General features: G+C 44.8%; 2 protein-coding genes across 6 annotated transcripts in view; one reads left to right on the top strand and one right to left on the bottom strand.

Moving 5' to 3' along the window:
* ralgps2 (Ral GEF with PH domain and SH3 binding motif 2) overlaps positions 1–27,489 on the top strand; it is a 71,250-nt gene that overhangs the window by 25,533 nt on the left and 18,228 nt on the right. For all 5 annotated transcript variants that reach the window (XM_076087477.1, XM_076087480.1, XM_076087479.1 and 2 more), the window contains exons 6-9: positions 5,870–5,953; positions 8,166–8,255; positions 8,385–8,477; positions 10,285–10,411. In XM_076087477.1, the coding sequence (XP_075943592.1) occupies positions 5,870–5,953; positions 8,166–8,255; positions 8,385–8,477; positions 10,285–10,411 (394 nt within the window). The remainder of the gene's footprint in view (positions 1–5,869; positions 5,954–8,165; positions 8,256–8,384; positions 8,478–10,284; positions 10,412–27,489) is intronic.
* On the bottom strand, positions 14,498–20,820 carry angptl1a (angiopoietin-like 1a). The gene is made up of 5 exons (XM_076087475.1): positions 20,588–20,820; positions 19,831–20,451; positions 16,666–16,859; positions 15,400–15,670; positions 14,498–14,863 (listed from the first exon to the last, which is right to left on the bottom strand). Exons 1-5 carry the CDS (start codon positions 20,775–20,777, stop codon positions 14,676–14,678), a joined length of 1,464 nt encoding a protein of 487 aa, XP_075943590.1. The 5' UTR covers positions 20,778–20,820; the 3' UTR covers positions 14,498–14,675.

Raw genomic sequence — 27,489 nt, 5'->3', positions numbered from 1 at the left:
GGCGTTTAGACCGTCGCCATCTTGGTTTTTTTTGGAAGCAGTAGTGACACGAGAGTAGAGGTGTTCTGAATTACCTGTCGGCCGTTTTCAAGTACCGATCTGATACCAGTGCTTTTAAAACAGAAAAATGAAAGGGGTCATAATTCCCTCTCTAATATTAATTTACACTGCTGTGAAAGATCTCCTTCAAACAACTTGGAGGTTTCTCGCCGAAACACTACATTTTACAAAATAACGTTGTAAAACACCATAAGGCTTTAACTTCGCCTAATATGCATTTTTACTGAATGGAGCTTGAACGCATCATAATGTTACTGCCGTACGTTAACTTTTGGCTCCATTATTTAGTCAAGCAGACCCACCAGCTACCAACACCTTACATTGACGATCTCACCTCCTGCCGATTTCAATGTGGATTTGAGAAAAATAGGGTGCACGACATTGTTCGACCACAGGTGTGTAGTATTAGATGCTGGTATTGGTATAGGAACAACTCTACATGAGAGGGTGGAGCTAAGCAGAACTGAATGCCCAACAAGACATTTTTAGGTGACCATAACGTTCATGAACATAAGGCGTTAAAGATATAGACAAGACAGACAACACACAGACCAGACAACGCTGTGGAAGCGGCCTGTCAATCACTGTGTAGCCCCGCCCTAAAGCGTACTCTGCTTTATGGTCTGTTTGACTCTAAATGGACCATAATTTACTAAATGAACATCATGCTGTACTGAAGAAGACTTGAAACTAGAGACTGAGACCATGAACTCATGTTTACAATGTTTACTGAGGTAATAAATCAAGAGAGAAGTAGAGTCATTTTCTCATAGACTTCTATACAACCAGAGGAGTCGCCCCCTGCTGGTCAGTAGAGAAAATGCAGGTTTAAGGCACTTCCTCATTGGCTTCACTTGTCAGACCCACAGGTTGCCCCATGTGAGGAAGGGTAAAAAAGGGGCAATGTTGGAGGACTTCTCCTGCCACCATCTCTCTTTTTTTCTCTCCCAGTACACCATCTCATAATCAGACATGCGGTGATGATCTTCAGTTGAATGTTTATTTTAGTTGAAAATGAAATGAAGGCAGAGAGTAAAAGAGATTGAGAGATGTGGGTCTGCGGGTGACTTTTGTTTTTAACAGCCAAGTCAGCAATTTAGTGGCTTCAGCTGTCGGGCTTCAGCTCTCAGGGAACAGCTATCGGATTGCATCGTACGTACCGCTGAGTAGTACGTCGGTTCCTCTCACGTCTGAACACCCGGCGTAGAAATCCTCCGAACAGACTGAAGGTCTCATGTGAGACGACGATGACGTGTCGTTGGAGGCAGGTAACGTTTCACACACTCGGGCCTGTCTCGCCTGCAGGCTTAATGTTTTTTCACGTTTTCACGTTTTTTCACGTTTACTCAATATAGTGTTTTTCTGTGATTCAGTGACACGGAGTACAGTCCTCCGCCGGGTGCTGTGATCTGCACATGATGTTTTCTGGTGGAGGGATTGGACAATAATTGCTACACAACAACCACAGTGGGGAATCCCACCCACACTACAGCCTGTCGGCATGATGGCCAATACACATCCATCATGCTGAAAGGTGGAGAAAAGAATGTCTTTGGCAGCGGAGACGAATTTAAAAACCACAGGGACAGCTTTGTCCTTGTCAAAGAGGATTTCCAAAAACCATCAGTGGTTTGGCAAAAATAGATTTACGTGAACATACCAGATTCAGTTTGGGGGGAATTCGGAGGTTAGAACTGGATAGAAGAAAATGATGTGTACAGCGCATGATTGTGGTCTTTGTGTCTTTGAGAATAAACAAACATTGAGATTCGGTTGAAAGACGGTGGCAAATAAAACCTAAAAGAATCTGTCCAAAAACAGGGGAAGACTCCATTGAACACATTTCATGTTTTTACAGTTTTCTTTTAGAATATAATTGTGACTTTTATGATATAAATGCACAATGAAATCTTCACATAGGAACATGCATATTCTGGTTTTACTAGCCGTGAAAGATGACCTCGTCTACCATAAGAATCACACAGAGTACATGTACTAACAATGTGCCTGGAAAAGTCATTCTTTCCACGGTGTGCACAGCGAGGTAATGGACTCTGCTGCTGGCTCGACAATACTGCTCCAACAATAATTCATCTTACGGCCTTCTGTTCCCCTTCTTCTGTTCTTTACTTTGACTGTTCCTGCTCCGTCTTTGTCTTTCATGCATCCACGCCGAGTTACGTTGTTTGGTTTGTCTGTTCGTCCGTCTGTCGTTTCATCCATCCGTCGATACTCTCATTAACGCAACATCTCAGGAGGGAATTTCTTCAATTTTTGGCACACATGTCCACCTGGATTAAAGGATGAACTGATGGTATTTAGTGTTCAAAGGTCACTGGGACCTCACACAACACATATGCTAATGGCCCAGTTTTGCAACGGAACTACGGTGGAGTGCAACAGCTTGTCGAGCTTTAACCGCCAATGCAACCTAAAGAAATTGACTTTCCAGATCCGTGTGCCGTTAGTATGTGTGTAGAATACATGAGCAAGGAGCCCAGTATTCAGTGACCAGATGTACACGTGTATTGGGTGATTCTTCCAACTCTGTTATCTGTGTTCAGTTACAGGACGTCAAGCACCATGGCATGGACTCAAGAGATTATTTAGTTTTAAAATGGGCGCTACGACCACGTTTGTGATCAGTCCAGTGGGAGCGAACACGTTTAATAGTGTTTTATACATTTTTTTTTTTTTCTGTGTTTACCATCTACGCCAACCATTTCTGCAAGTTGCTTCGAGCAACCACGGAGGCAGTCGGCTGAGCGTCCCCAGTTAACACGGTGACTCGTTAAAGTGAAACACCTTTTAGTTCTGTAGACCTGGAGTCCGCTGCTGGAATATCACATCTGACAACCGAACATGCAGCAACCAGACAGTTTGATGCTGTTAACGGTTCTAATTCTACATTTAACGCTATAACCCATTGACAACATGCACACCAATGTTTCTGATAAAGTGGCTTTAAGAGAGTCTATTATGACAAGTGTTTTAAAAGATCAATATTGAAGTGATGATGTAAACTTCAACTTGATTGGCTGACGGAAGCAAATAACTATTGTGTTTACACCAGTACAGAGAACGGGTACATCTGTCTCACCACTAGTTGAGATCAGCAACAGACATAACTGTGCAGATTTTCCGTTGTGCTCCTTCCTGTCGTCACCAGGATCTCTCCACAAATGTCATCCCTTGTTGCTGCAAACTTTCTTACTCAAGCTCCCCCCACCCCCCCCCCCCCCCCCCCCTCATCCTCCTTTCTTTTTCCACCCTGTTCCTCATCTTCAGCCCCGGGGTCTCTCCCTAATATCCCCTCGGATCCCAACACTTCACTTTTCCACTTTTCCAAGACGAAAGACAAAAGAAATTGCTGTGGCATCTTACATGAGGTCATCGCAATTTGTGGCTTAGCTGCAGCTGGTTATCGTCCTCGTTGTTTATGTGATCCTCCTCACAACGTGGTGAATGGATGAGGAGATCTAGAGACTGTAATTTTAGAGATGTTTGGGATTAGGTGAAGTCTTGGTGTGGAATGTTTGGCTTAGAATCTGATCTTTATTATCTTTGGTTGGATCCTTAAGAATGTTTTATTACCGCATCAGTTGTTGTTGAATGTTAGTGTAGATGCAGTCGGCTTCTAGCAGCCACACAGGACTGGGCTTCAGCGCTGCTCAGCCAGACCCGCATGTGGAAATGAAGCCTGTCTGAGGTTTAGTGGAACAGGCTTTTTTTTTTTACTGCAGCATTTAAAACTCCTCTCCTTTCTCCAAAGGCTCAACTGTTAAAAAGAAAAACCATAAAGGCAAAAGAAGAATGCATTTAAATCCTAATTGTTTCTGGAGAGGCTGCGGATCACTTCCCTGCCGCTTAAACACACACGAGGCGTCTGTTTATTACGCAACAGCTGAAGAACAACTCTGCGTTAATGACTGCAGGCTCAGCGTGATGGACGGATGGATGATGCCCACACGGTCCGGGATTGAAGGCTCAGTGTAGGTTGTTGAAACGTTGTGGTCTCGGTGAGCGAGGTGAGACGTGGGACCGCCCATTCGGGTGCACCGCCTACCTGGGTGGTCAGGTGGTGGTGGTGGTCCGAGCTTCGTGAGACGCATACACACACACACACACACACACACACACCGGCCTCACCAGCGTCGCGTGGAGGCTGGAGAGAATGATTGACGCGATGGCAGGAAGAAAGGGAAGCGCTTATTTAAAAAAAAAAAGGAGAGATGTTAAATAAACGGCGAGCTCTCCTCCGGTGAGACGGGCCAGTGTCTCCTAGCGTCTGTTTGAGCTCCATCCTGTGACGGGGATGCTCCGACTCTGAGGAGGCTCCACATATGCTCGTAAACGTCACGGGGAGATGAGCTGTATGGGCTTCTACAATGTAGTCTTTTATAGTCTTACCCTTATCCCTTCATCTCCTCTCTCCTTGTTTCCTCATCCTGACTCAGGCAATACAGGCCTTGAGACATCACCTCACCCATGCATGAATGTCTGCTTTTTAACGTCTGTATTAGATATGTTACTTCTCTTTTCACCCCCACCGGCTGCCTCCAACCACTCCAGAGACTCACCCTTGAACGTCTCCTCTTTGCGAGGACCCGTCCCGATGCGGTCCAGGTCGGGCCGTTTTGAGCAGTTAGGTAGAGGTTGTTGCTTCCAGACAGTTGGTCTCACGGGGGGGTGGGGGTTATTGTGTGGGGGAGCCTGATTCAGCTGTTCTTACTGTCGACCGGGGCCGGCAGGGATTGAGAGGAGAGCTTGTGCAACATTTTCCCTGCTGTTACGTCAGTGTCCCTGGCCTTACAGGCGCTCTGTAGGGGCCAGAGGGGGGTCTGGCTTCCCCTCGCAGAGTTTGTGTGGTCTCCGTCTTCACCTCAGCACTGAGGTCAGCAGCCCGAGGCCAAAGTGAGTCCAGCCTGGTGCTCAGGACAGAAAGGACTTTGCGTGCCCTGTATTTCTTACATGACGGTGTAATGAAATTACTATCGGCACCGCTTCTTTCACAGCTGCTGCTACTTTTTAATAATAATAATAATAGAAGGATTCATTGATTAGATGATCAACACTGAATTAAGTCAAGAAAAATGTGGAGACTGGCAGCTGGTCACTGTAAAGTGGATAGCTTCAGATTTTTGACAGTTGGCAAAGAAAATAATTATTGTTCAAAATTGAGTTGGCGATGATTTAGCACGATTACTCATTGACTTTGGAAACATCACGCGTTTAGAAATGTTGTACATTTTAAAGTTGATTGCGTCAGTCTGGTGCCCTTTGAGAGCAAGATTAAAAGTGCTGGTTCTGTGAGGAGCTGGGTGCTCTTGTTACAGAGCAGTGGGGAGATAAGCGCACCTCTCAAAAGGAAACGGGTGCGCTGGATTTACAAGACAAAACGAGAGCATCATTGTTAAATGCGATGCGGGACAGTAATCCTTTCATTCAATTACCTAGTTTTCATAATCTTTAGAAGCCAAAATCATAATTGAAAATAAAATTGAATTAGTCGCCGTGCCCTATTTAAATCAATATTGAGTTTTGGGCTTCATACTGAGGCCGAGCGTGCTCCTGAATAACTTCACCCGTTTGTTCCTGCGTTCATCCATCACTCTGTCTGGCTCTTGTCCTCAGCGTCTCTCTCTCTCTTTCTTTCCTCCTCTCTCCTCTCATGTCCTCCTCTGCGCTTCCCACTGAGTGACCTCTGACTTGACTGTTTCGTACATTCATTAAAATGCTGGCGTATATAAAAGATAAACTCTGGCTCAGAGCATAATGTCGGTTTCCCTGCTTGTTTGTTGGCTTTCAGGAGCTGTCGAGCTGCGGCTGGAACAAGAAGGAGAAGCACAGCTCCGCTCCAAACGTTGTGGCCTTCACCCGCCGGTTCAACCAGGTGAGGTGTCACATTCAGTACTGCTTCAGGTCTCACCCAGAACGGAAACAGAAAACAGTCCCTGCTGCAATGTTAAGGATTTATGAGCCTGGGTCATCTAGGAACAGAGAAATTACAGCTCGTCCTTCCATCGTGTCCTCTGCCTCCGGCCTCCGAGCACTAAATCATCACCCTAGCTCTCCCAGAGGTGGTTGGTTTTGAATCCCGGCTTGTTATGGCAGCGTCTAAATATCCATGTCTCCTCATCATAAACAGTCCCTGGGTTGTCTGACAGAAGGTAGTTTATTTCGTCCTCAGCTAGTCCTTGGTTCTGGCGCTCATGACGTTATTGATGCGCTCCTGCATGTTGGTGCAGCACGTGTGGAAACCTTTTCCAGGCGTAAGCAGGAGTGCGTATGGCACGCTCCCCCAGTGCTCTTTCAAATCATCAACAGGAAGCTGTGGGTAATGATGTAAGGAGCAGCCGTGCCCTTTAATCCCCTTCCAGTGTTATTGCCAGGCTCCCTTTTAAGACCCACTTCACTGCCCTCCAGTATAAATATGAGATGATCTAACAAGAATGTGTTGCTGTGGAAACTTCGGCATCTATAGCGGATCCCAAGCGGTGATTCAAGAAGTTAGCTGCACACATTTCAGTAAAATTAGGGATCCTGACCCAGGATCCCGTAACGAGCCCCGGTGGTACAGCGATTTGGACGGAGGCTCTTCGTCCAGATTGACCTCACATATCAAGTTAGACCGCAGAGGAAGCTAAATGTGAAGCCGCCGCATGTTTTGCAGATTGGAATCACATTTTACAGTCAATGGAAACTCCGGTCTACTGTAAACTGACGCTGGAGGGAAGATGTGATAGCATTTACATTTTTATTAATTTTTTTTTTGTTTCCTGCTTCTTCACATGAGGTCCCCGTCTCGTCTCAACGCAAGAGATGCAAATAAAAGTTAAAGTAGAAGCCAATGGAAGTCAGGGTCCACCCCGTCCATGTATCTCCTCTCCATTTCCATCACTCCCTCGTCTTGTTTATTGACCTCTTCATCAAATGGTGAAAATGAAACCCATATGGCTCTATTTACTGTTACCTGTTACCTGCGTAGATTGTGTGCGTGCGTGCGTGCGTATAGGGGGAAGATGGAGAGAGTGAGTCGTTGGGTGAATTTATCTCTTCACTCTTCAGCTCCTCACCTCTTGCCTGCAACAAAAACAAGTCTAGGGTCTGTTTCCAGGAAGAAAAAGAAAAGCCAGCTGTAGGCTGAAATTATGTGCGCGTCAAGAATGTAGTAAAAAAAAAAAGAAAACACGGTAAAGCAGACACACGCACTTAATTTATAGACGCGCACAAGAAGCACACCTAGTGGTCCGCGGCTCGGAGGATGGAGTGTTGAGACACATCGGCGAAGTCAATTAATCACGCACAGATTAAAGTCCGACGGGCATGGAGCAGAGCGAGGGAGTAACTTATGTGGAGATGGTCAGTCCGCCTGGGACGGTCTTATCAGGACACAATGTGCAGACATCTGTGGGCTTTGAGAGCCCTGCGGCACGTTGGAGCTGACTTCCCCTCCGTTACCTCTCTTCCCTCTTCTGCTGTTCCTCTTTCCATTCCCCCTCTCCCCAGAGCTTTAACTCTGATTGATTCCCTGACTCGTCTCTCTGCTAGTGTGTGTGTGTGTGTTTCTGTGTGTGTGTGTGTGTGTGTGTCTGTGTGTGTGTGTGTGTGTAATCAGAACTTTGGCTTACCAGCATTCTCCCCGAAGAGACGAGATTTCAGACATCACTCTCGGTCTGGCCAAGTACTCTGAACACACTCCTCCTTTTTTCGGTTGACATGTTAGGAGTTATTGTGTATATCTGTTGTGTAATCAGTTGGAATCGATTGGATTTTCCTCCGAAGCTCTTGTTTTTTCCTCAAGAGCTAGTTCCTAATCGACTCTAATGGAGCGTTTCCCCGTTAGCAGTCTGACCCCGCGCTCCCCTGCGCCGCTTTGTACTGGTTTGGTCCCAGAGTTCTCATTTCTGCGGGCCTTGGCTCTGGACTCCGAAGACTTGGCGAGGCTTTGGAGTCTTTCTATGCGCGCACCTGAAATCCTCATTGAGTGTAACACATGAGAGATAATGTTTTCTGTGTCGTCAGGTTTGTCCTCCCCCGGCTCTGTTTTTGGGGAGTTTGTGAGAGTCGATCGGTGTCGTAATCTCTTGTTTTCTCTTTTCTAGACGAGTTTCTGGGTGGTACGAGAGATCCTTCATGCGCAGACGTTGAAGATCAGAGCTGAGGTGCTGAGTCTGTACATTCGCACTGCCAAGGTACACACACACACACACACACACACACACACACCCACGCTTGACACGACACTGTTGTTCTATCCTTGTGAATGTTTGCGTTGTAAACCCGACCTAATGCATGCTCTTTGTACTTTGAATTCTTCGCAGAAACTGTGTGACATGAACAACCTCCACGCGGTCATGGCTGTGGTGTCGGCGTTACAAAGTGCCCCCATCTTCAGGCTCACCAAAACGTGGGCGGTGAGTATATTTACAATACTTTGAAGGCAAGTGTGGTTTGTTTGTAAGAGTGCTGTCGATAAACCGGGATGTCACGCAGATCTGTACCAAAACACTGGACACATAAACAAAGGCTGATTAAAAAAACTAGCACACAAAGTGGCTCGACACGATGAGTTCAGGGAAAATAAATAAACCAAGAGGACTGTTCAGAGCAGTTATTCCCGAAGACTGGGTCGGGATCCACCGCTGGGTCGCAGGACAGTTTCTTCCGTAGACTTTTATTTAAAATGATTATCTGCAGTACACATATGAGGAAGCCTGAATGTTCTGTTCTACTGATGAGAGAAATAAAAAACAAGAACCTGTTAAGTGAAAACATTTATTTGACCTCATTTATAGAGTATTTAACATAGAAATAGAATAGAAGTAGAAGGAGCACCCACATTCAAATTAACGTAGCAGGACGGTCAGAGCGGCGGCCATTTGTTTGTGTACAGCTGCCATTGCTACTGTTGTAGCAGGCTAACTTCCATATAAACTAAACTGAGTTTTTGCAGTAAGAACTAAAACGAGCAGCGGAGTAGAAACGTTCCGAAGCACAGAGAGTAAATGTGTCAAATTGAACCTAATGCATCTTTCATACAGATGAGTGACAACTATGGCTTCATTTCAGTAAGCATCAAAGCACATCGCAAAATTTGCGTTTATTGGATCGTTTAGTGGCTAACTAACGGAGAGCATGACTAGTTAGCTAGCTTGCTAATTCCACCGTGCTTTAATGCTACACTGGTTACAGAAGATGAGCCAAACACCGGGCTGATGGCCACAAGCACCAATTTCTAGATGAGGACTATTGTGAATTGGGACCCAACGGTTTGTCATTTTCACACAGTGGGTCTTGTGAGACACTGGTTTAGAACCCTCAGAAAACCTTAAAGTCATTCTTTGTCCTGAGATAAAGGAATGGTTGTCTTATTCTGTCATTTATTAGTGCATTCAGGCTGTCTCTTAGTGACCCCTTCATACAGAATAGAGCTTATTTTTAACACGTCATCATTTGTAGACCTTTTTTTTAAAAAAATTTGGGGAATATTATACGTCAGTATCCATTTTAAAGCCGTGTGAGGGATTACCGCTCTGCTGCAGTGTTCTCATGGAAGACGTAGCGCTTACATAATGGCATGATGATGCTCTGATGTAATGGTGGAAATTTCTCATACCCGGCTCCACAAAAAAAAAAACACAGGAGATTCTTTTAGCCAGTCAGCAAATTCTGTTGCTGGCCAGGACACAGCTCACCTGCTTCTGAGAGGACACACACACACACACACACACACACACACACGGGTATCATTGGTACTTTCTGCTATCGTCACAACCTATGAAGTATCCATTGTCAGCAGATCTAACGTACTGTGGTCTGATGCTTTACCACACAAGCTAACTACTCTGCAGTGCAGCCCTGTTGCAGGAGTACGCTTCACATCTGTAGCTGGACAAACAGACAAACAGACATCATGGACGGCTGCTTCTGGCTCTGTGGCCAAGTCATTAAAAGCAGTCATGGTTTTGTTCTGCACAACACAACTGCATTTTATTATGACCGTGACAAACACTTCAATCACAAAATGTATTGTTTGTCACTAGAAGGTCTTCGCTCTTCTTCCTGTTAACTGTTGTTACAGCCCTTTGATGTGTATCAGATTCCACTTATTAGTAAGTGCAGCTGAATGAAGGCGTCTTCAATGATGATGTATTTCCCCCTCGGCCGTACGTGTTATTTATTCTCACGCTCCCTTTTTGCCTCTCCATCTCTGCTTCACAGTTACTGAGTCGGAAGGACAAGGCGACGTTCGATCGGCTCGACTACCTGATGTCCAAAGAAGACAACTACAAACGTCTGAGAGACTTCATAAGCAGCCAGAGCATGGTCTCTTGTATACCGTACCTAGGTAACCGACACAAACATACACAGCGTGGTCTTTGAAGGATGCAATAAGATGCCGTGCTCTCAGCGTCTTATCTTTACGGGCTGTGTACGGGCCGGCGGCTAATCTGAGGACAAATCCTCTGGGTTTTACTAAATGAGCTGTCTCTGCATGTGTGTCTGGTACCTTTTATCTCACGGATTATTCAGAGCCACAGTCATCAGTCAGTCACCATTTGTTGTCTGTGCTCTGTCCTCAGTACCTCTTTCAATAAGCATCTTGTTTCCACTGTGGTCTCTGAGTTTTAATTTCGCTCTCTGGCCTTCATGGATAAGTACATACAACCCCACTTCAAAAGATGCAAACTACCCTTTTAAATATTTCTACCCCCTCCTTGCTTTGGTTACACAAATAACATCGTGTGTGTGTGTGTGTGTGTGTGTGTGTGTGTGTGTGTGTGTGTGTGTGTGTGTGTGTGTGTGTGTGTGTGTGTGTGTGTGTGTGTGTGTGTGTGTGTGTGTGTGTGTGTGTGTGTGTGTGTGTGTGTGTGTGTGTGTGTGTGTGTGTGTGTGTGTGTGTGTGTGTGTGTGTGGGTGGTTTTATTGCTGTACTGTTTGTTCCTGTTTTGACTTGATGATGACTTTGATGTGCTCTGCTGCCACGGCTGTTTCTCTTACCGTCGGGCTCGTATCATAGCTACTGCCGTGTGATTCAAACTTAGCCGCTCAAGTACGTGCAAACAAACACAAATGTCACGGATGTCTGGAAGCAATGACGGAGCGGGAAGTCAAATGCGAAGCTTAATGCTGTGAAACGGCACACATTTGCCAGTTCAATTGTACGTCCTCATTGTGTGTTTGAAGGGAAGACTTTCCGTTCGCTAAGTGTTTCAGTGATGCATGACTACTTGGTCGTTCTCAGGGTGGAGCCTCCTTCGTGTGAGTAGGTCGGTGTTTCCTCAGTCTGAGCCCGTCAGTGATGCGTGTGATGCGTCACCAGCTGGCCACCCTCGGGGCTGGACCGAGCCAAGTTGGCACGCGGGAGGGGGAATCGCCCCCTCCATCTCTCGGACGTTCTCCTCCGTCATAAATCTACTATTCCTCTTGAAGGGGGAACACGGGGGGGGGGGGGGGGGGGGGGGGATGAATGAATGAACGAGCGGGAGACTGAAAACCGCAGTGCTTGTTCCAGAGCATCCCTCCCAACATAAGTGCTGGGCGTGTAATGGTTAAACTCGGGTCGGGGGGTTTCTCCTGATGTGTGGGTGTGACTACATCTCTGCTCACTAAAACAAAGTACCTTTTTGAAGCTCAAGCTAAAGTCCCAACCCACAGCTGAGGGGCTTAGATAACCACATGTGCTAAATAACCACAGGAGAGTTAACTTGTAACAAGTGTGTTTGTGTATTTGTGCCACTTTTGTGACTTCTTATCGTGTTTGTCTTCGCTCCATTTGCATCTTTGCAGGTGTGATGCTTATCTCTGGTGATAAAGAGCGCTGTGTCTGCTCTGCAGTCGCCGAGCTTCGGTTTTTCCAGTGTGTGTGTGTGACTGTGTGTGTGACTGTGTGTATGACTGTGTGTGACTGTGTGAACTCTGACCTGCTATTAGGCTTGGCAGACACAGCCTCCTCCTGTCTGCGCTCACCACAGGGCCAGCTTGTTAAATGCTCAGATGAGCTTGTTCCTGTTCTCCTTCCAATCATGCAAGGACAAAGAGCCCACAGAGATGTATGGCTCCACTGTGATAAAACGCACACGCTTTGAAAAATGTTTCCCCCGACCCGTTGTGCTTTCACCTTCGCGTCTACACCGGCTGCCACGTAAAACACTGATTTTAAAGAAACACTTGGCCCACAAAATGACCATTTGTATCTCAATTGCTCACCCAGTGTTAGCTTCCCTCCATGGTGAACGGAGAATCAAAACACGGATACAATGATGATGAATTGAAGTAAATGAGGGACACATTTAACAACAGAACGATATCAAAACACGAGTTCACAAACTCTGACACACCTTATGCAGTATGATCCAGGTCTCGTATATCTAGTTGTTTGCTCTCTACTTCACAAACACATGCAACTTTGCTGAAACCTTCCTATTTAAAACACTCGGGACTCGTTCAGAATCACACAGACGAGCAGTGCGGCTGCATTAGAGCGAGACTGTTTAAGCGTTACGGTGTTTTTAAATCGTAAGAAGGTGCATGCGTTTTTAAAAGTAGTGAGAATACGACCGGATAAATGAGACTGGGATTAATCTGAATGAGTTGTGTGAAAGTTGGCAAACGTTTACTTCAATTCATCAAGACTTTCCTCAGTTTTTTCGATTCTCCATTCACCGAGGAGGCATGAGAGAAAAACAAAGTTGTCTCCAAGACTTAAAGGTATCGTAATTGTTTTACCATTACACTTCTGTTGAGCGAGGACTCGTGACCATGGTACCCGTGTAAAGTCATTATACTCCGTGCTGGGATCCTGTAGGAGCCGTTTGTTACTTGGTCTCCTTCAATGGAGAAAGACTCGGAGGGCCAGAAAGCAGCATGGGGGCCCTTGGCGCCCTTCTGCTCCAGCATGCTGTTGCTGTAGTTGTTGGTGGAGCAACACTGTGGAATAATCAAATGTAGTGGAAAAGCATCAGGGTTAAGGTGTCGGATCAGAAAAGCCAGCCAACTGAGGGGTTCTTTTCCCTGCTGGTCCCCATGACGTGCAGTCAGGAGGTGGTACAGCCAGGCAGAACCTAGTCTGGCCTGGACTCTTGGACCGCATTGGTACAGTATTTTGGATGGCTCACAGTAAAGCCTACCTGCAGCTTTTGTCTGCTCACTGACTGTGTGTGTGTGTGAGTGTTTGAGCTAAAATATGTTGATCGTGTCCGCGAGCTTCTCCTGCTGCCGTGTTTGTGTCAGGCGGCTCCTAGCTGTCCTGACTTACGGGTCCTCGGAGGGAAAGGTCCACAGGGGAGCCACAACTCCAAGATATACGTTCAACGGTTTTAATGTGGAAGGAATGTTCCCCTCCTTCTCTTCCCCGTCTGCTTTTCTCTTGCCCTGTCATCAATCTCACGGTCTCTCCGCTTCTTAAGTGTTTATCAAAATGTTTAGCAGCATCCGTTATCTATTTCTCTCCTTACCTTGATATTGTCCAACCTGCTTCTGCACAGCTGACTTTGACATATTTCTATCCGGCCTCTGCTTCCTTTTTCGCTCATGTTTTACATACGGCAAGTTTTTCATTCACGCTGGAAATCATTTTGAAACTTTCATTTTGTTCTTTCCATGAAGCTGAGTGACGAGTGAGAGACCATTCAATGTTTACAAAAGAATTTAATTTGATGAAAATTGGCAGTGTGTGTCTCATATTCTCAACATCCAGTCTGGATTCGTTTATGTCAGTGTGTGTGTGCGTGTGCCTTTCTTCAAGTGTCGTTAGTGTATCTCTACATGGGGGGAAAACGAAAAACACATTAAGAATTGTATTGTTACAGGGCTCGATATAAAATGGCCATGACTATATTTACTATAAATACACTGATAAATAACAAAGAATGGCAGAGTGAGTAGAATCACACCTCTTAAATTACCTTTTACAAACAAAGCCAATGATATTTACATACCAAAGCCAGCTCAGCCATATGCACATTGGACTTGCACGAGTTCATTTTCTGCGAGGGTCCAAGGAATCCTCCCAAAAGTCCTGACAAAACCCAGGAACGAGTAAGACGGTAGGTTTGGCAAGTCCGGCCCTCTAACCGCTTGACTGTCGGGGACTCTAACCGGCAACACAACTTTACATTTTCCATGCTATGGTTGAACATCCCAGTACATCCATCAAATACTCTTTGGTTATGGGCGACACTACTTTCAAAAAGTCACTGTTAGCTGCTCTGAAGAAATCTCGTGTCTTTAGTAAATGACCATTTCCCTTTTTATTACATACAAGAGTGAGTAAAATAGGACACGTGAGAGTAATACTTGATGGTCCCAGGGAGCTTGTTGGACTGTTACTTTCCAGACTGACCGGTAGAGGAGAGCTCTCGCTTAAGGAGGGCGATGGCATCGGTCTTCCTCTCAAAGTCAACCTGGGAGCGAGCCACGCAGACTGCTGGAGTCCTTATTGTCTGGCCATGAACACCTGCCACCCCCTCTTCCTCCTCTCGTATTTTTTACAAGGCACTGTTGTACGATGGCGGGGGAAGTCCTGGCCTTTTACAGTCTTTGTTTTATGGGTAGATAAAGATAAGGAAGGAAACTTGAGGTGCATCTGATGGGAGCCGCAGTCCGAGGTTTCAGTCGATCGGTCGGATCATGAGGCGGGCTGACTTGAGGGAGTAGAAACCTCCTCCGTACTCCGCCCAGAAGATTCCATCCTGGAATTTGCTGCGGTAAACTCCCCCGCTGTACCACACGCCGTTTAGGTTGGTCTGGCCACACGCATTGTACCACCAGCCGCCCTTATGGAAGTGGGCGCAATTACCTACAAGAGAGGGACACGACATCGTAAGTGTGATGGACGGACAAAGGAGCTTACCTCCGGTTGTGTTGCTATACTACGAGGCCTGTTAAGATGACTCTTGTTGGATGATATAAAACAATTTTCAGACTCTTTTATGCCAAGAATATAGTGATATGATCGCACCCTTTCAAAGAGCAATGAACTCTTAATTCTTAGGAATATTCAGATATTGGAATTGGAATGCAAAAAATGTTAAAATATCCTAAATAAATAAAATGATATTCAAATCACACAACAATAAATAAAATGGATTCTCAGGCTCTGTTAAACAAAATGTGCAATGTCTGCACAATGTCCAAGTCCTTTCAATATATCGTACAATAAGTCGATAAAGTAAAAAGGATCAAGGTCGTGTAGTACGATAAGTTAACTTAAAAATAATCGAGGTCATGTCCATATATTTATCAGCTGAGTAATTAATCAGCCCATCACCAAACGCAGGCCTATACCCTTCTATTATTAGAACTCAAAATGCATTTAAAACCCCCCCTCCTCACCAGAAAATGCGTCCTTGTCCCGATCAAGCGTGGTGAACTGTTTGCCGTTGTGGCTGCTGAACGAGTCCCCGGCGTTTCCCTGGTAGGTGCCGAGCCTCAGCCGATAACCCTCGCTCTCCGACTCCAGGTGGAAGCTGCTGTACTCGGCGTACACCTTCTTCCCCGTCCAGTCCTCCAGCTCTATCATCAGCTTGTAGTCACCCTGTTTCCCCAGGTTGTAAATGTTGTCCAGCCCGAGCCAGTGTTCACCGTCTATGTTCCCAAAGCCTTTCTGTAGGGGGACAAAGCGCCACATGTTCAAGGCTGTGGTTCATGTTAAAAATATCATCGCGATGCAGTGCTGGCTGACAAAGAGCAGTATTAAATTGAGTTAGCCGACACTGTGCGTGAGCCAACTGCTGGAAGAACGGATCTCTTTTTATTCTGTGGTCGCTGGACGCCAATCGGTGTCCAAGAAACACAAACGGTAAAGCAGAGCGAGGTTAACACGACTTCCTATCAGAGTGCTGACTTTAAGGAGTCTGGTGCCGGCAATCAAGTACAATCAAATCAAATCTGCTTCCCGTTGAGATGATAATGTGTTACGGCTTTAAACTGGAGTTTCTCACTTTCGGCGAATTAGTTGAATGGCAGTCGATGGTGATTTGGCTGCAGTTTGATGGATATTTGAATACATCGAACGCAGAGCTGCAGAGACGCATGTCTGTTCCTGATCCAAACAGCAAGTATTTGATTTCTAAATATAATCTTACGACCGAGAGGAAAACTCTTACCCATACCATATTTTTTTTTTTTTTTTCGTTTTTGTTGCAGAGAAAACTGGGAGACCAGATAATTTTTATTCAGCGGCGTATCAGTGTAATTTATTTGAGTTCTTGCTCAGCTAGATCCTGGATCACATCTCGATCACACGGCTGACGCATGAGGGGAGAAAAAACGGATCTTCTCCAGTGGGGGTTGAGCTGTATTTCCCTCTCAGCCTACCGTGACGCTCAGATTGCGTAGATTTGTATGTAGGTTCCCCGGCTCCAGCTCTTGGCTGTGATTTCGGTGTGAGGAAATCCACCGCTAAGCTGTTTACATTGATGGAGCAAGTGCTTGCTTAGCGGCCCCAAAATGAACCACTGAGACTGGGTCACTAAGGAATTAGGAAGGGAAAAGCTGTGAACACAGTTCTCTGTCATGCTTGGAGATATTTTTTTTTAATTTTTCCGCAAAAGAATCAGATGAAAATGTTGGGACGCCCTAATTGTCCCCTCAGCTTACCTTGTAGTTCTCCCAGTTCCGGAAGAAGTTAACCGAGCCGTCTCTCCTCCTTTGCAACACGGTCCATCCTCCATTGTCGAGGCCGTGTTCACACCAGGCTTGGATCAACCGATCACTGACATTGGTCTTAAGCAGGTACATCCCACTGGTGGTGTGGCCGGCCTGTCGCACCTGGTAACAGTCTTTGAAGGGACCTGTGGTCGGAAAGAACAGAGGAAGACAAAAATACTATATATGTTTGATGGTCTGATTTGTAAAGAAATACCTATTGCCATTTTCCACAATCCGTATGTTGAGAATATTCTTAATGTTCCTCCGTTTTCTCAGTATCTTGGGTTTGGTAGTTGATAACGTTTAGCCCTTTGGGAAACATGTTGAAATGATTTATACCGGCCAGTAAAAAGCTAGAAATGACCATATAACTTAATGGCCTTATCGACGCTATATCCATATATTCTGTTACAGCCTCTTAATTTGTACTAAAACCATCCATTTCCTAAATTATAGTCAGTTTTATCCCCCTGAACAAATATACCATGCTACGCCTTCAATTGACCAAGATGGCTTCTTTTTTTTTTTATCGCATATGCAAAAGTCATCATCATCAATCCAGGCGCTCTAGACGGCAGACAAAGAGAGAGAAGGGGAGCGAGAGTCTGGTCTGAGTGGATGTACCAATGCGACCACATTCTTTGGAAAATTGCTCCTTTTGCTCAAACCATCCAAACTTTAAAAAGTAACACAAACGTACATGTGCACACTTGTATTGTTAAATGAATATTCACCTGGATGTAGCCTTTGAAATAAAGCCGTGTGGTTGCACTGCACCCAAAGCTGATGCAGCTGAACCTAAACCCAGCATATTTCCTCTGTTTTCCCCTGTGTGAATATGTATGAACACCGGCATTGTACGGGGGCCTCCGGGGCCTAAAGGCCCGTGGAAGATGGTTTTCTCTGCTGAGTGTAGGAGCACATAGGGACCCAGTGTATTGCCCCAGTACAGATACCTAAAACTCTCCAGCACAAGCTTGTATTTTTCTAGTAATGATACGTCTTCATCAGACCTGTCGGTGAGGGGTTCTCTGACACTTTGTTAGTTTCTTTAAATGGAGCTTTGAGGGGTTGAGTTTAAAAATAATGTCAGTCAACAAGTCATAGTAGTTTGAAAAGGGCTCGGCGAGACCAAACTGTGTCAGGCAATGTGTATATACAGTAGTAGGGAACCTGCATGGAAGAGAACCTATTAGCGGTACTTGGTGACTTGTATTTCGGTTGACCTTCTGCCTACATTCATCCATGTATACTAAATCTCATCACAAAGAAGAAGTACCCAGTGTTGTCACTAGGGATTTGGTGATGTGTTTTATGGAGACAAGAGGTGGAAATATTTCAGGGGGATTTGTTTTTCTTTTCCTGAAAATGAACCGGTGAAGGATGATGTGTCGGCCACCAAAGCAAATGCGATTCATCCTGGCTTTCCGTTGATTCACTTGGTTGTAGATAAATCAAGGGTGTCCAGATTGCCAGAGCCTGTTTTTTATTTATTTTTTTTTTTTTTGGGTCCAAGGCTGAAACAAAGCTCTGTTTGTGTGAGCAGCAGCTTAATGCTTACCATGTCATCCATGATGTGGCTGAGGCCTGTGGAGCTGCAGGAGTATTACATAGGAGATCTCGGTTCTGATGAGCTATAATTGACTATTAAATTGCTAAAGTTACACTTGAACGGCATTGCTTCAACACTCTGCCCTTTTCTGTCATCTGCGTGTCATCCGTGCCGTGTCATCCGTTACCTCCCTTACCTCAGTGAACTTGAAAGGCCAATCAAAGGTGTTGCAAGCTGGTATTGAATATACACTTTTTATTAATTTAAAGTAGAGGTGTAAGAAAATATTGAGTATTGCTATTTAATGCTTCGTGATACTGTATTGATTCTCAAAAACAGTATCAATTTTTAATAACTAGTTTACATTCAAAGTTTATATCCGGCCAATACTTGATTTCCTGAGATGCGCCCTCTGTGCATGTCCCCTCTCAACGTAGCGCTATGACGCTGGATGTTACAGGGACTGTGATAGATGCATCTGTTCTGATTGCATTAAAAAGTAAACATTTTACTCAGATTTTCCGTTTGTGGTGGTGTGTTCTTTATGCTATGACAGTTTTCCCTCAGTATAGATTTTAAAAATCGCAATATGTTGAATCCCAACCCCCTGTATCTTGACATGTATCCTATCGCCAGATTCTTGCCAATACTAGTAACAGTATTGTTAAAATACTATAAAAGATAAATCCTCTTTGTAATGGCATAGCAGGAACAGAAAGCTGATGTTTCATTAATAATGCCATAATATAAGAAGTATTTTATATAGTCTGGCATATTGATTTGATAGCTTTATCTGGAGACTTTAAAGTGTTGGATTTAACCAGCGCTTTATATTATGTCACCCTACTAAGGAACTCCTCTGTCAGTATTCAAACATTTGATTCCCCTCTTTGTCTGAGGGATGTGATGAATGATTTCATCCATCTGCTTGTATACCCTCTGTCAACATTCCCCGCCACAGTCTATTCGCCAGTCAAAATACAACGGCGTCAATTCCAAGTAGCATTTTAACTTTGCAAATTGGTTTCACATTGGAGATGATCTCAGATTTCAGAATCCGTCAATCTCTGTGACAAACGTGCAAAGTAGCCTCACTTACTTGATTTGATAGCTTAGTCTAGCGGCCTGAGACTGAATGGACTACCATCAGATGTGTGCTCTTCTTGTGTTTACCTTTACGTCTTCCATAGATTTAATGTAAGTCTCACTAAAGCCTTGCAGTAGATGTATATATCCCCGTTCTCTAAAGTCTTTTTTTAATGCTGTTCAGAGAGGCGTAATCCACCTCCCACTAATTTGGTGCATATGCTCAGAGCCGTGCTGCCAATACAGACGGCCAAGTGGGAATCGTAGGAATGTATGATTTCACTGCCTCGTTACTGTGCCAAGAATCAACCCGCTGTGCCTCAGCAATACCAACTGTTGCGAGAAATTACTTTCTTAATTGCAGTCCTTAGCAATTTTCCCAATTATTTGCACAGACAAACGCTGAAGTACAATTACCTAAGTGATCGGTCACTTATTTCTTCACCATCCCCTGCCACTTTAAAATTGGTACATACCATCGGCGGTAAGTGTTCCCTGTGGTGGTGGAGGGTTGATCCCAAATGGGCTTGCAGTAGGGGAATCCATGCGCGATCCTCTGGCAAAGGCCCGGTTGTTATGGTCCCTCTGGATCTCGTTGGTGAAGCGATTGTTAACTGGTAGATGCTCCGGTACCACCTGTACCAGCGGGGGAACTACGGGCAGCTCACCGCGCTCCACTGTCCTCAGACACTGCTCCTCCAGTGCCGAGATGAGAACGGACTGGTTGTTGACCACCGCGGCCATTGTGGAAAACCGGGCCGCCAGCTCCTTGTACCTTGAAGCCAGTCGCATCATCTCCGAGGTCACGTTGAGGACGCGGTTCTCCAGCTGGGCCAGCTCCAGAGAGTTGTCTCTCTTCCTGATGATCTCATGCAGCAGCTGCATGTAGAGTTGGGTCACCCTGGAGTTCATGTTCCTGCTCTCTTTCCGCAGCAGCTTCATCTCATTCACCAAGTTACCATCCACATCCACCACCAGCTGCAGCGTCTCAATCTCACGCCGCTGTTTGTTGAGCACCTCCCGCACATCTGCAATGTCTATACGGGTCACTCTGTCCTTGTCTGGCTCTGGGCCTGTGGTGCTTGCACAGATTGGACCTGATGACAGATATCAATTACTTAGGGGGTTACCAAGAGGCTATTTAGATTTGAGAAAAGCAGAGGATACTTAAATGAAGACAGCCATACGATAAATATCTGAAACTGTATTACAAAAATAAGTTATCCTTCCAACCTGTGATTTTCTGCTCGGGTACAAGGAAGGTGTAGGAACACTTTTTGTCATCGGGGTCGATGGGGGCTCTTTTACTCCTGATGAGAGAAGGCCCTTTGGTCCGCCGGGCTTCCCTGGAGCTCCTGCAGTGACTTTCCTCCCAGAGGGAGAGGCACAGCAGGGCGCACAGGCTCCACGTCAGCGCCTGCATTGCTGCTGGCTGGTTAGATGGATCGATGGACAGCTGCTGGTGCTCCCTCCAAGTCCCCCCAGGCCCCCCTGCAAGAACACAAGATCTTGAGACTTGGGACTCTGAAGGAATGTTAACCGCAGGGGTGTTGATTGTATGCTGTTCCAGAGCAGAGGAACTATCTGGAAATCTATTTCACACCTTTTCAAATATTCACAGACAATCAGTAATTGTTTCGGAAAGTGTTCACTAAGAGTTGTTTGTGTGGAAAGATTGAAAGACATTTGCTGTTCAGGACGAGGTCTGCTTTCTGTCTCAGTTGGTTCCCCTACTGACAGACACCCTATTTTTCTGAGGTCCTGTTGGTTTCCCTCCTATTAAAGAGGTCTGCCATGTGGCTGCTGGCTATGCTTTATCTGTGGTACCTTTCCTGAGTCTTTCGTCGTCTTCTTTACTTTGGGGATGAAGATTATTTTTTCATATATTTCCACCCTCTTGTCTTGCATAGTATGTACCTGAATTGGCTTTTTTCCAGGTACCTAGTTCAGTTTTTGTGTCTGGGACGTATATCGTACATTTGTTCTGACACAGGCTAATGTAGGTCATTAAGACTTTCAAACAGGGGTTGTCACTAGAATCAATCTCAGGATAAGGATGAGAATAGTCCTTTTATGTTTGATATAATTTGCTTATTGTTTCAATGCAATTAGACACTATATGAAATACTCTCTCTTCACTGCTTTTGTTATGGTTTTTCTACCTCTCTGCATCTTCTTTCCAGCAACACTGTCCACGTGCAAGATTATCTTCACACTTGTCTGGATGCAACGGATATGCAAGTCAAAACACTTAAGGAACTCTTGGCTCCTGATTTGTGTTCTTAGTATTTGGTTAAAGGGTCTCTAAGAGGGTTCGAGACCTCCCTTCCTGCTCAGAGATCTGACCCTACTGTCCCGTACGAGCACAGTAGGGTGCCTCCCAGTAAAGCACGTTGACCCTTAATTCCGATGCAGCTTCCTGTGAGACCGGTTAAATATGCTCACCACTGAGCGCCCGCTGCTCCACGTGGCTCCATACGTTCAACAGGAATGTTCAGTAGGAGGTGGTACTTGTGTTTCACTTGAAAGATTTCACAAACAGGCCGCCTCTACAGGGGTGAGAGACGAAAGTGAGGAAAACGGTGTGAGACAAGTTGTCTTCTGCCCTTTCTAATCCGCTGGTACTCCCTCGCCTCCTTACTCCTGCTGATTCAGGTTCTGTTTCTCATCAATGCACAAGCACAAAAACACTTACACAGACGCACACACTGCTCCATTTAACACCCTGGCCTGGTCCTGCGGAAGGCCGAGACGGTTTAGCCCTCCTAATCCGCTCCATCACTCTTGAGCCACTCTTTACTTAATGCCACATCATTAAGTCCTACCTCCACCCTGAAAGCCGGGGCCCCGTGTCTCTCCTATATGACGCCATTGTGGTTCTTCAGGAGTTCTGGCAATTCTGTCACTTGGAACAAAGTCGAGAGGGGACAGGATTACAGTTACTGCAGATACCCGTATCCATCTGTATGATAGAATGCTGTGTGTGCATGACTATCCAGAGACGCCGTGCATTTTCATGCTTGTGTGTTTTTTCCAGCAGCAGAATGTGTCTGACAGCGTACCCAGGTACTGTATCCTCGCTGACCTGATTAGAGCCACTAATGACTTTAACAGCAGCGTCGGCAGTGTCGCTATGACTGGCTTTCTACTGTTGCTGGGAGCTCCATAAAGTCTCCATATTTGGCATCATCCACATGCCCCCTTAGCATGAACAGCTCACATTACATTACAGATCATCCATCAGCTGTCACCTCCTTCATTTCCCATCTCTTTCTTCTTCTTTTCCCCCCATTCTCCTTCCCTTTCTTTCCTGTCTTCCGGAGTCTGATTTTCTCTTGGGTGGTGGTTCTGGGTACGAGGGGCCTAGTCTCTTTCATGGAACCACAACATATCAAAGACATTCCAGGGAATGTGGAAAGGTCACCGGTGTGTTTTTGAAGGTACAAGGTTTACAGCGTTTCCTCAGAACATGCAGTGCGGCTTCTTTCTTTTTTTTTCTACCCCAACGAGCGGAAACTAAACTCTGCTGAAGTGCTTGGAGACCAGGAAGAAAACATAAAGTGCTCACCTCTGGGAGTAAAACTTAATGCATGTGAATGTGAGTTAGTCAGTACGCGGATACATTGTTTTTGTAGATTGGAATTTTTTTTAAATACCTGAATCGATTGCAATTGCTTCATTTCAGTCTGTGCTGAGGTAGAAGAAAGTTACCACTTTTATTGTTCTGGTCTATGACTAACGTGACTTCATATCTGTTTCAACAAAAACAAAGCATCTCATGTCACTCGCATCTCTGCGGTTAAATTCACCAGCGCCGTAGCTGTAGTTCCCCCCCGTTATGTTAAACGCATTCAAAATGCCCAGATCGAGCTGACTATTGATTCATAAAGAGAACGCAGCTGACTGGAAGAGCTAGTGAAGTAAGCGGAAGAAGGAAATGAGTGTAACGTTTGAAAATAAGGTGTTTACAAAGGGTATGTACAAAATACATAGAGATTAGATTCATTGGATTGTGTTCATTAGAAGTATAAAAGAAGAAAAAGAAAATGCCACTAAATTGAGAGGAGAAAGTCTTTATTCTTTAATGTTGGGTAGCTGGAAAAATAAGTAATTATAATAATTCCTAACAATGACTAATACATTTAAGTTCAGGACATCTCCGACTACAAACGGACGCAAAAGAAATCTACTTTTTGCTATGCTCTAGTGTTAAGGAAGTAAACCGAAATCACAATAAATTCATGCCATCGAATCTTAATACCTGTGGAGTTGCAATACTTAATACTTTTTGAATTAAATTGAATTGGCACCCACATATCATGATTCTATCGAATCGGTAGATGTCAGCATATCGTCCCAGCACCTCTGGTTTTAGCTCACAATGGAACTATTTCGCTCGTCCTGTATGTATGTATGTGCATTTTTTATGAAGTTCAGTGCATGTACCATTTTATTTCTATTTGCCGTGTAGTTTTCCTGAAGCTCACGTGTTCTAGTACTGCATGTCTGGAGTAGTGTGCCTTGTCTAGAATGAGCAGTGGTTCCTGTTATTCAGCTGGGAATGCATTGTGAGGTGCTTCAGAGAAATGTTGCGAACAATCAGAACCTGGAGGAGCACTAAGCTGTGTATACAGATACTGCAGAGACGGAACAAGGGAAGGAGACAAGGAGTGAAACAAAGAGCAAAGCTTTAACAGCAGTGGATTGAAGATGGATGAGACTAATAATGATAGAAAGTGGGCTCTTTTCCCTTCCTGGCCAGGTATCATGAACATAACTTTAACATATCTCTCTTAAATGAAATACTCTCATTCCCTTTTTTAATCTTGACAAATCTGCACTCTTCTCTCTCTGCCTGTTTCTTTCCATTTAATTACTTTCCTCTCTGTTTAACCCTCCTCCTCCTCCTCCTTACTTTCCCTTCCTTCCAATTTTTTGAATACTTTCCTTTCTCTTTGCTTTCTCTCTGTTTTGTATTCCTTCTCTTTCCTCTCCAGGTCTTTCGGTTACAGCTAAATCACTTAAGCAACAGATTGCAGATGTGTATGGAAGCCATCGGCTGTAAGCAGCGCAGCGAAGAAGTATTGGAACTCGTATTCCATTACATCCATGTGGACTACAGGACTTGCAGCCAGTTTAACTCCGCCTGTCTTATATTTTGGCAACAGTATGAGCTTCATAAGTCTTCCAAAGTGCTTTGCTGGGTCCTCACCCTGCTAATGGTTATTAATAGTCAGACGCATAACAGTGACTTTTTAATTGTCCCCACCCCCCCGCTGTCCGTCTCTCCCCCCCCACACACACTCAGTCTTGAGGTGTGTGTGTGTGTGTGTGTGTGTGTGTGTGTGTATAGCGAGGGCGCTGGCTTTCCGTTTACATTGCTTTTACTGTTTAGACGTTGACCATTAATAGTGATCAGCTCTGCTCCCGAGCAGGAGACATGATCCTCTTCTGCATGTCGTCGGGGAGGAAATCACCAGAGAACTCGTTAAGCTAGACGGCTGCTTACATTGCTGCTAGACAGGAAACGTGCGTTTGTTCTCGTTGGTTAAACGGCATAAAAGACGCCGGTTGTTGGCACAGAAAGACAGCCGCGTGTCTCACTGGTGTCCTCGGGTTACTCTGTATGTAGAACGCGTGCATCATTTTGTCATCCGAGCCAAAACAAACCGCTTAATAAACCGACTGATAAACAATTAGTATAAACTGCTTCCATGGAAAATTGGCTGAGTGCAGGTTTGGGCTGTATGTCATTGTCATACAGTATTTATTATACTTACAAAAGTTTATCTAAAAGAGTTTCAACAAAAACAGATCATTATAACCTTCATGAAGGTGGGGTTTGTTGCAGAACTGACTTAGTTGTAGCTAGGTGTACTTAATAAACTGGCAGTATATATATATCTCTCTCGCTCATATATATATATATATATATATATATATATATATATATATATATATATATATATATATATATATATATATATATATATATATATATATATATATATATATATATATATATATATATATATATATATATATATATATATATATATATATATATATATATCTATATCAGATCATTAACGCTGCATAGGGACAACGACAATACGTGTCACAGAGCGAGCAAAATGTCAGAAATATGGCAATTTTACACAGAAATATCTGTTCTTTGGCTTTCATTCTCCGTATGTGTTTGCTGTATGTTTTATAAAAGGTTTAACCTGGACCAGACCAGACAGCAATCATATCACACCCTTCGTTGAATACAGCCATTTAAAGATTATAATAATTTATACAAATGCATGTTTTTAACGCACTGTCACATCGGTACTTCGTATCGACCGATACGCAAGTTCAGAATCGGTTTCCCGGAAGGAAAAACGTTATCGTGACATCTCCAATATATAACGTCTTAGACGAAGGAATCGCAGGAAGTCAGATAATCACAGTTTATCTTTCCTGAGGCTTTACGCTCACACGAAATGAACACAAGCCGGGAGAATCCGTCGTAATGATGTGCTCGTACATTTGGAGTGCACTGGACTTCTCATGCACACATCAGATGAGGAGCACGAACGAGAGCCCATGAGAGCGTAAAGTTCAGATGCAGGCTGTCATCCTGCCTGAAGCGTCTTTTGATAGTTTTGGACGTTGTGTGGGTCTCTGAACTCCTGGTCTCTTGTGGTGATTTACCAGTTCTGATGTGTCTGTCTGTAGCCTGATGGATCGCAGTTAAAAAAAGCAGGAGAGAAATAGATTTATATTTTTGTCGACGATGTATTTCCCAGCCTCTAAAATCCCCCGGCTTCCCCTCGCTCCCCCATCTGGTCCTCAGACTTTCCCACGACAAGTCCAATATGCCCCAAAACACACAACCCATCATCACTGGTCAGAGGAAAGAGAGAGGGGGGGAGGGGGGGGTGTTGGAGGTTTGGATTTAGAGCAATAACATACGGCAGCGCTGCGTTACATGACGACGTGGAGCTCAGCCAGCTCTGCTGTTGGTACACAGCCAGAGGCCGAGACCTCCTCCCAGCAATCTCATCCACACATGATGTCACCAGCCACCGTTTACGAGTTACACGGCCACCTCGTTCGCTCTGTCCCTCCGAACACACAAGTCGACTCATTCGTCTGTGCTTGCCGAAGCAATGGGTCACACGGCCACGAGTGGGAGACGGAAGAAGAGCCGACAGCTGAGCAACTGTCCGACTAGTAAAGGATGGAATTAAAATGAGAGCTAAAGAAACGGCTACGTGAGGTCATCGAGGATGTGGGCTGGAGAGGTGAGGACAGCATGAGGCAGTAAAAGTACTGACATTATGAAGCCATTAATGAAAACAGCACTACACTAAAAACGGCACTAAAAACTCATAAAAGCCTCATTAACGAAAATGTAGAAACCTCGCAGAATACTTTAACCACAGTGGAACAGGAAACGCATCGGGGTACGGCATTAATGGAGTTGTTTTATTAAACACTACATGTTGGAAATATTAAAAGGGAAATCAAGGCAGATCCAAAGAGCTAGAATAAGATTTTCTCTGCATTTATAACACGAGTTAGTAATTAAGACATGAGCCAATCGCTAGAATAATACAAAATAATGAAGGACGAGGTGGAAGAAAGAGTTCCTCAAGGATTGTTGAAAGCATCGGTGTATATAAAGGGGTTCTCTGTACAATCTAGATGAAACTCTTGTAATGTCAAAGGGTTCTTGGGAGAACTACTTGGGAAGGTTCTTGTAAGCTCCTTTCAATATCCAGAGAGGGTTCTGGGTGAGATCATTGCACCATAAGGTCCTCTGAAGACCCTTTTACAGATGGTTCTTTGTAACTTTTTGTGTTGGATTCTTGGTAGAACTTTCTGAAATTGTTCCAGATAGAAAATGTATGTAAGGGTATACCAGGAAGCCAAATGGGTTCTCCTGCTAGTTAGTACCTTTTATTTATAAGGAGTTGTTCATCTTCACGATGCTGTATTACTGAGCAGGGAGCCCCGAGGCCCCGGGTCCCCCATCAGTTTTCCTTCTTCTGTAGTGAAACTCTAAACATGTGGGCTGATGTTTGGGGGGTCAGAGGTCTATATGTGGGATTAGGGAGCCGCCCCCCCCCCCCAGCCACACACAA

This window comes from Anarhichas minor, unplaced genomic scaffold (assembly GCF_050575085.1).
Source record: "Anarhichas minor isolate MPS153535 unplaced genomic scaffold, ASM5057508v1 ptg000010l, whole genome shotgun sequence".
NCBI lineage: Eukaryota > Metazoa > Chordata > Actinopteri > Perciformes > Anarhichadidae > Anarhichas > Anarhichas minor.
This window is presented reverse-complemented; position numbering and strand designations above follow the sequence as displayed.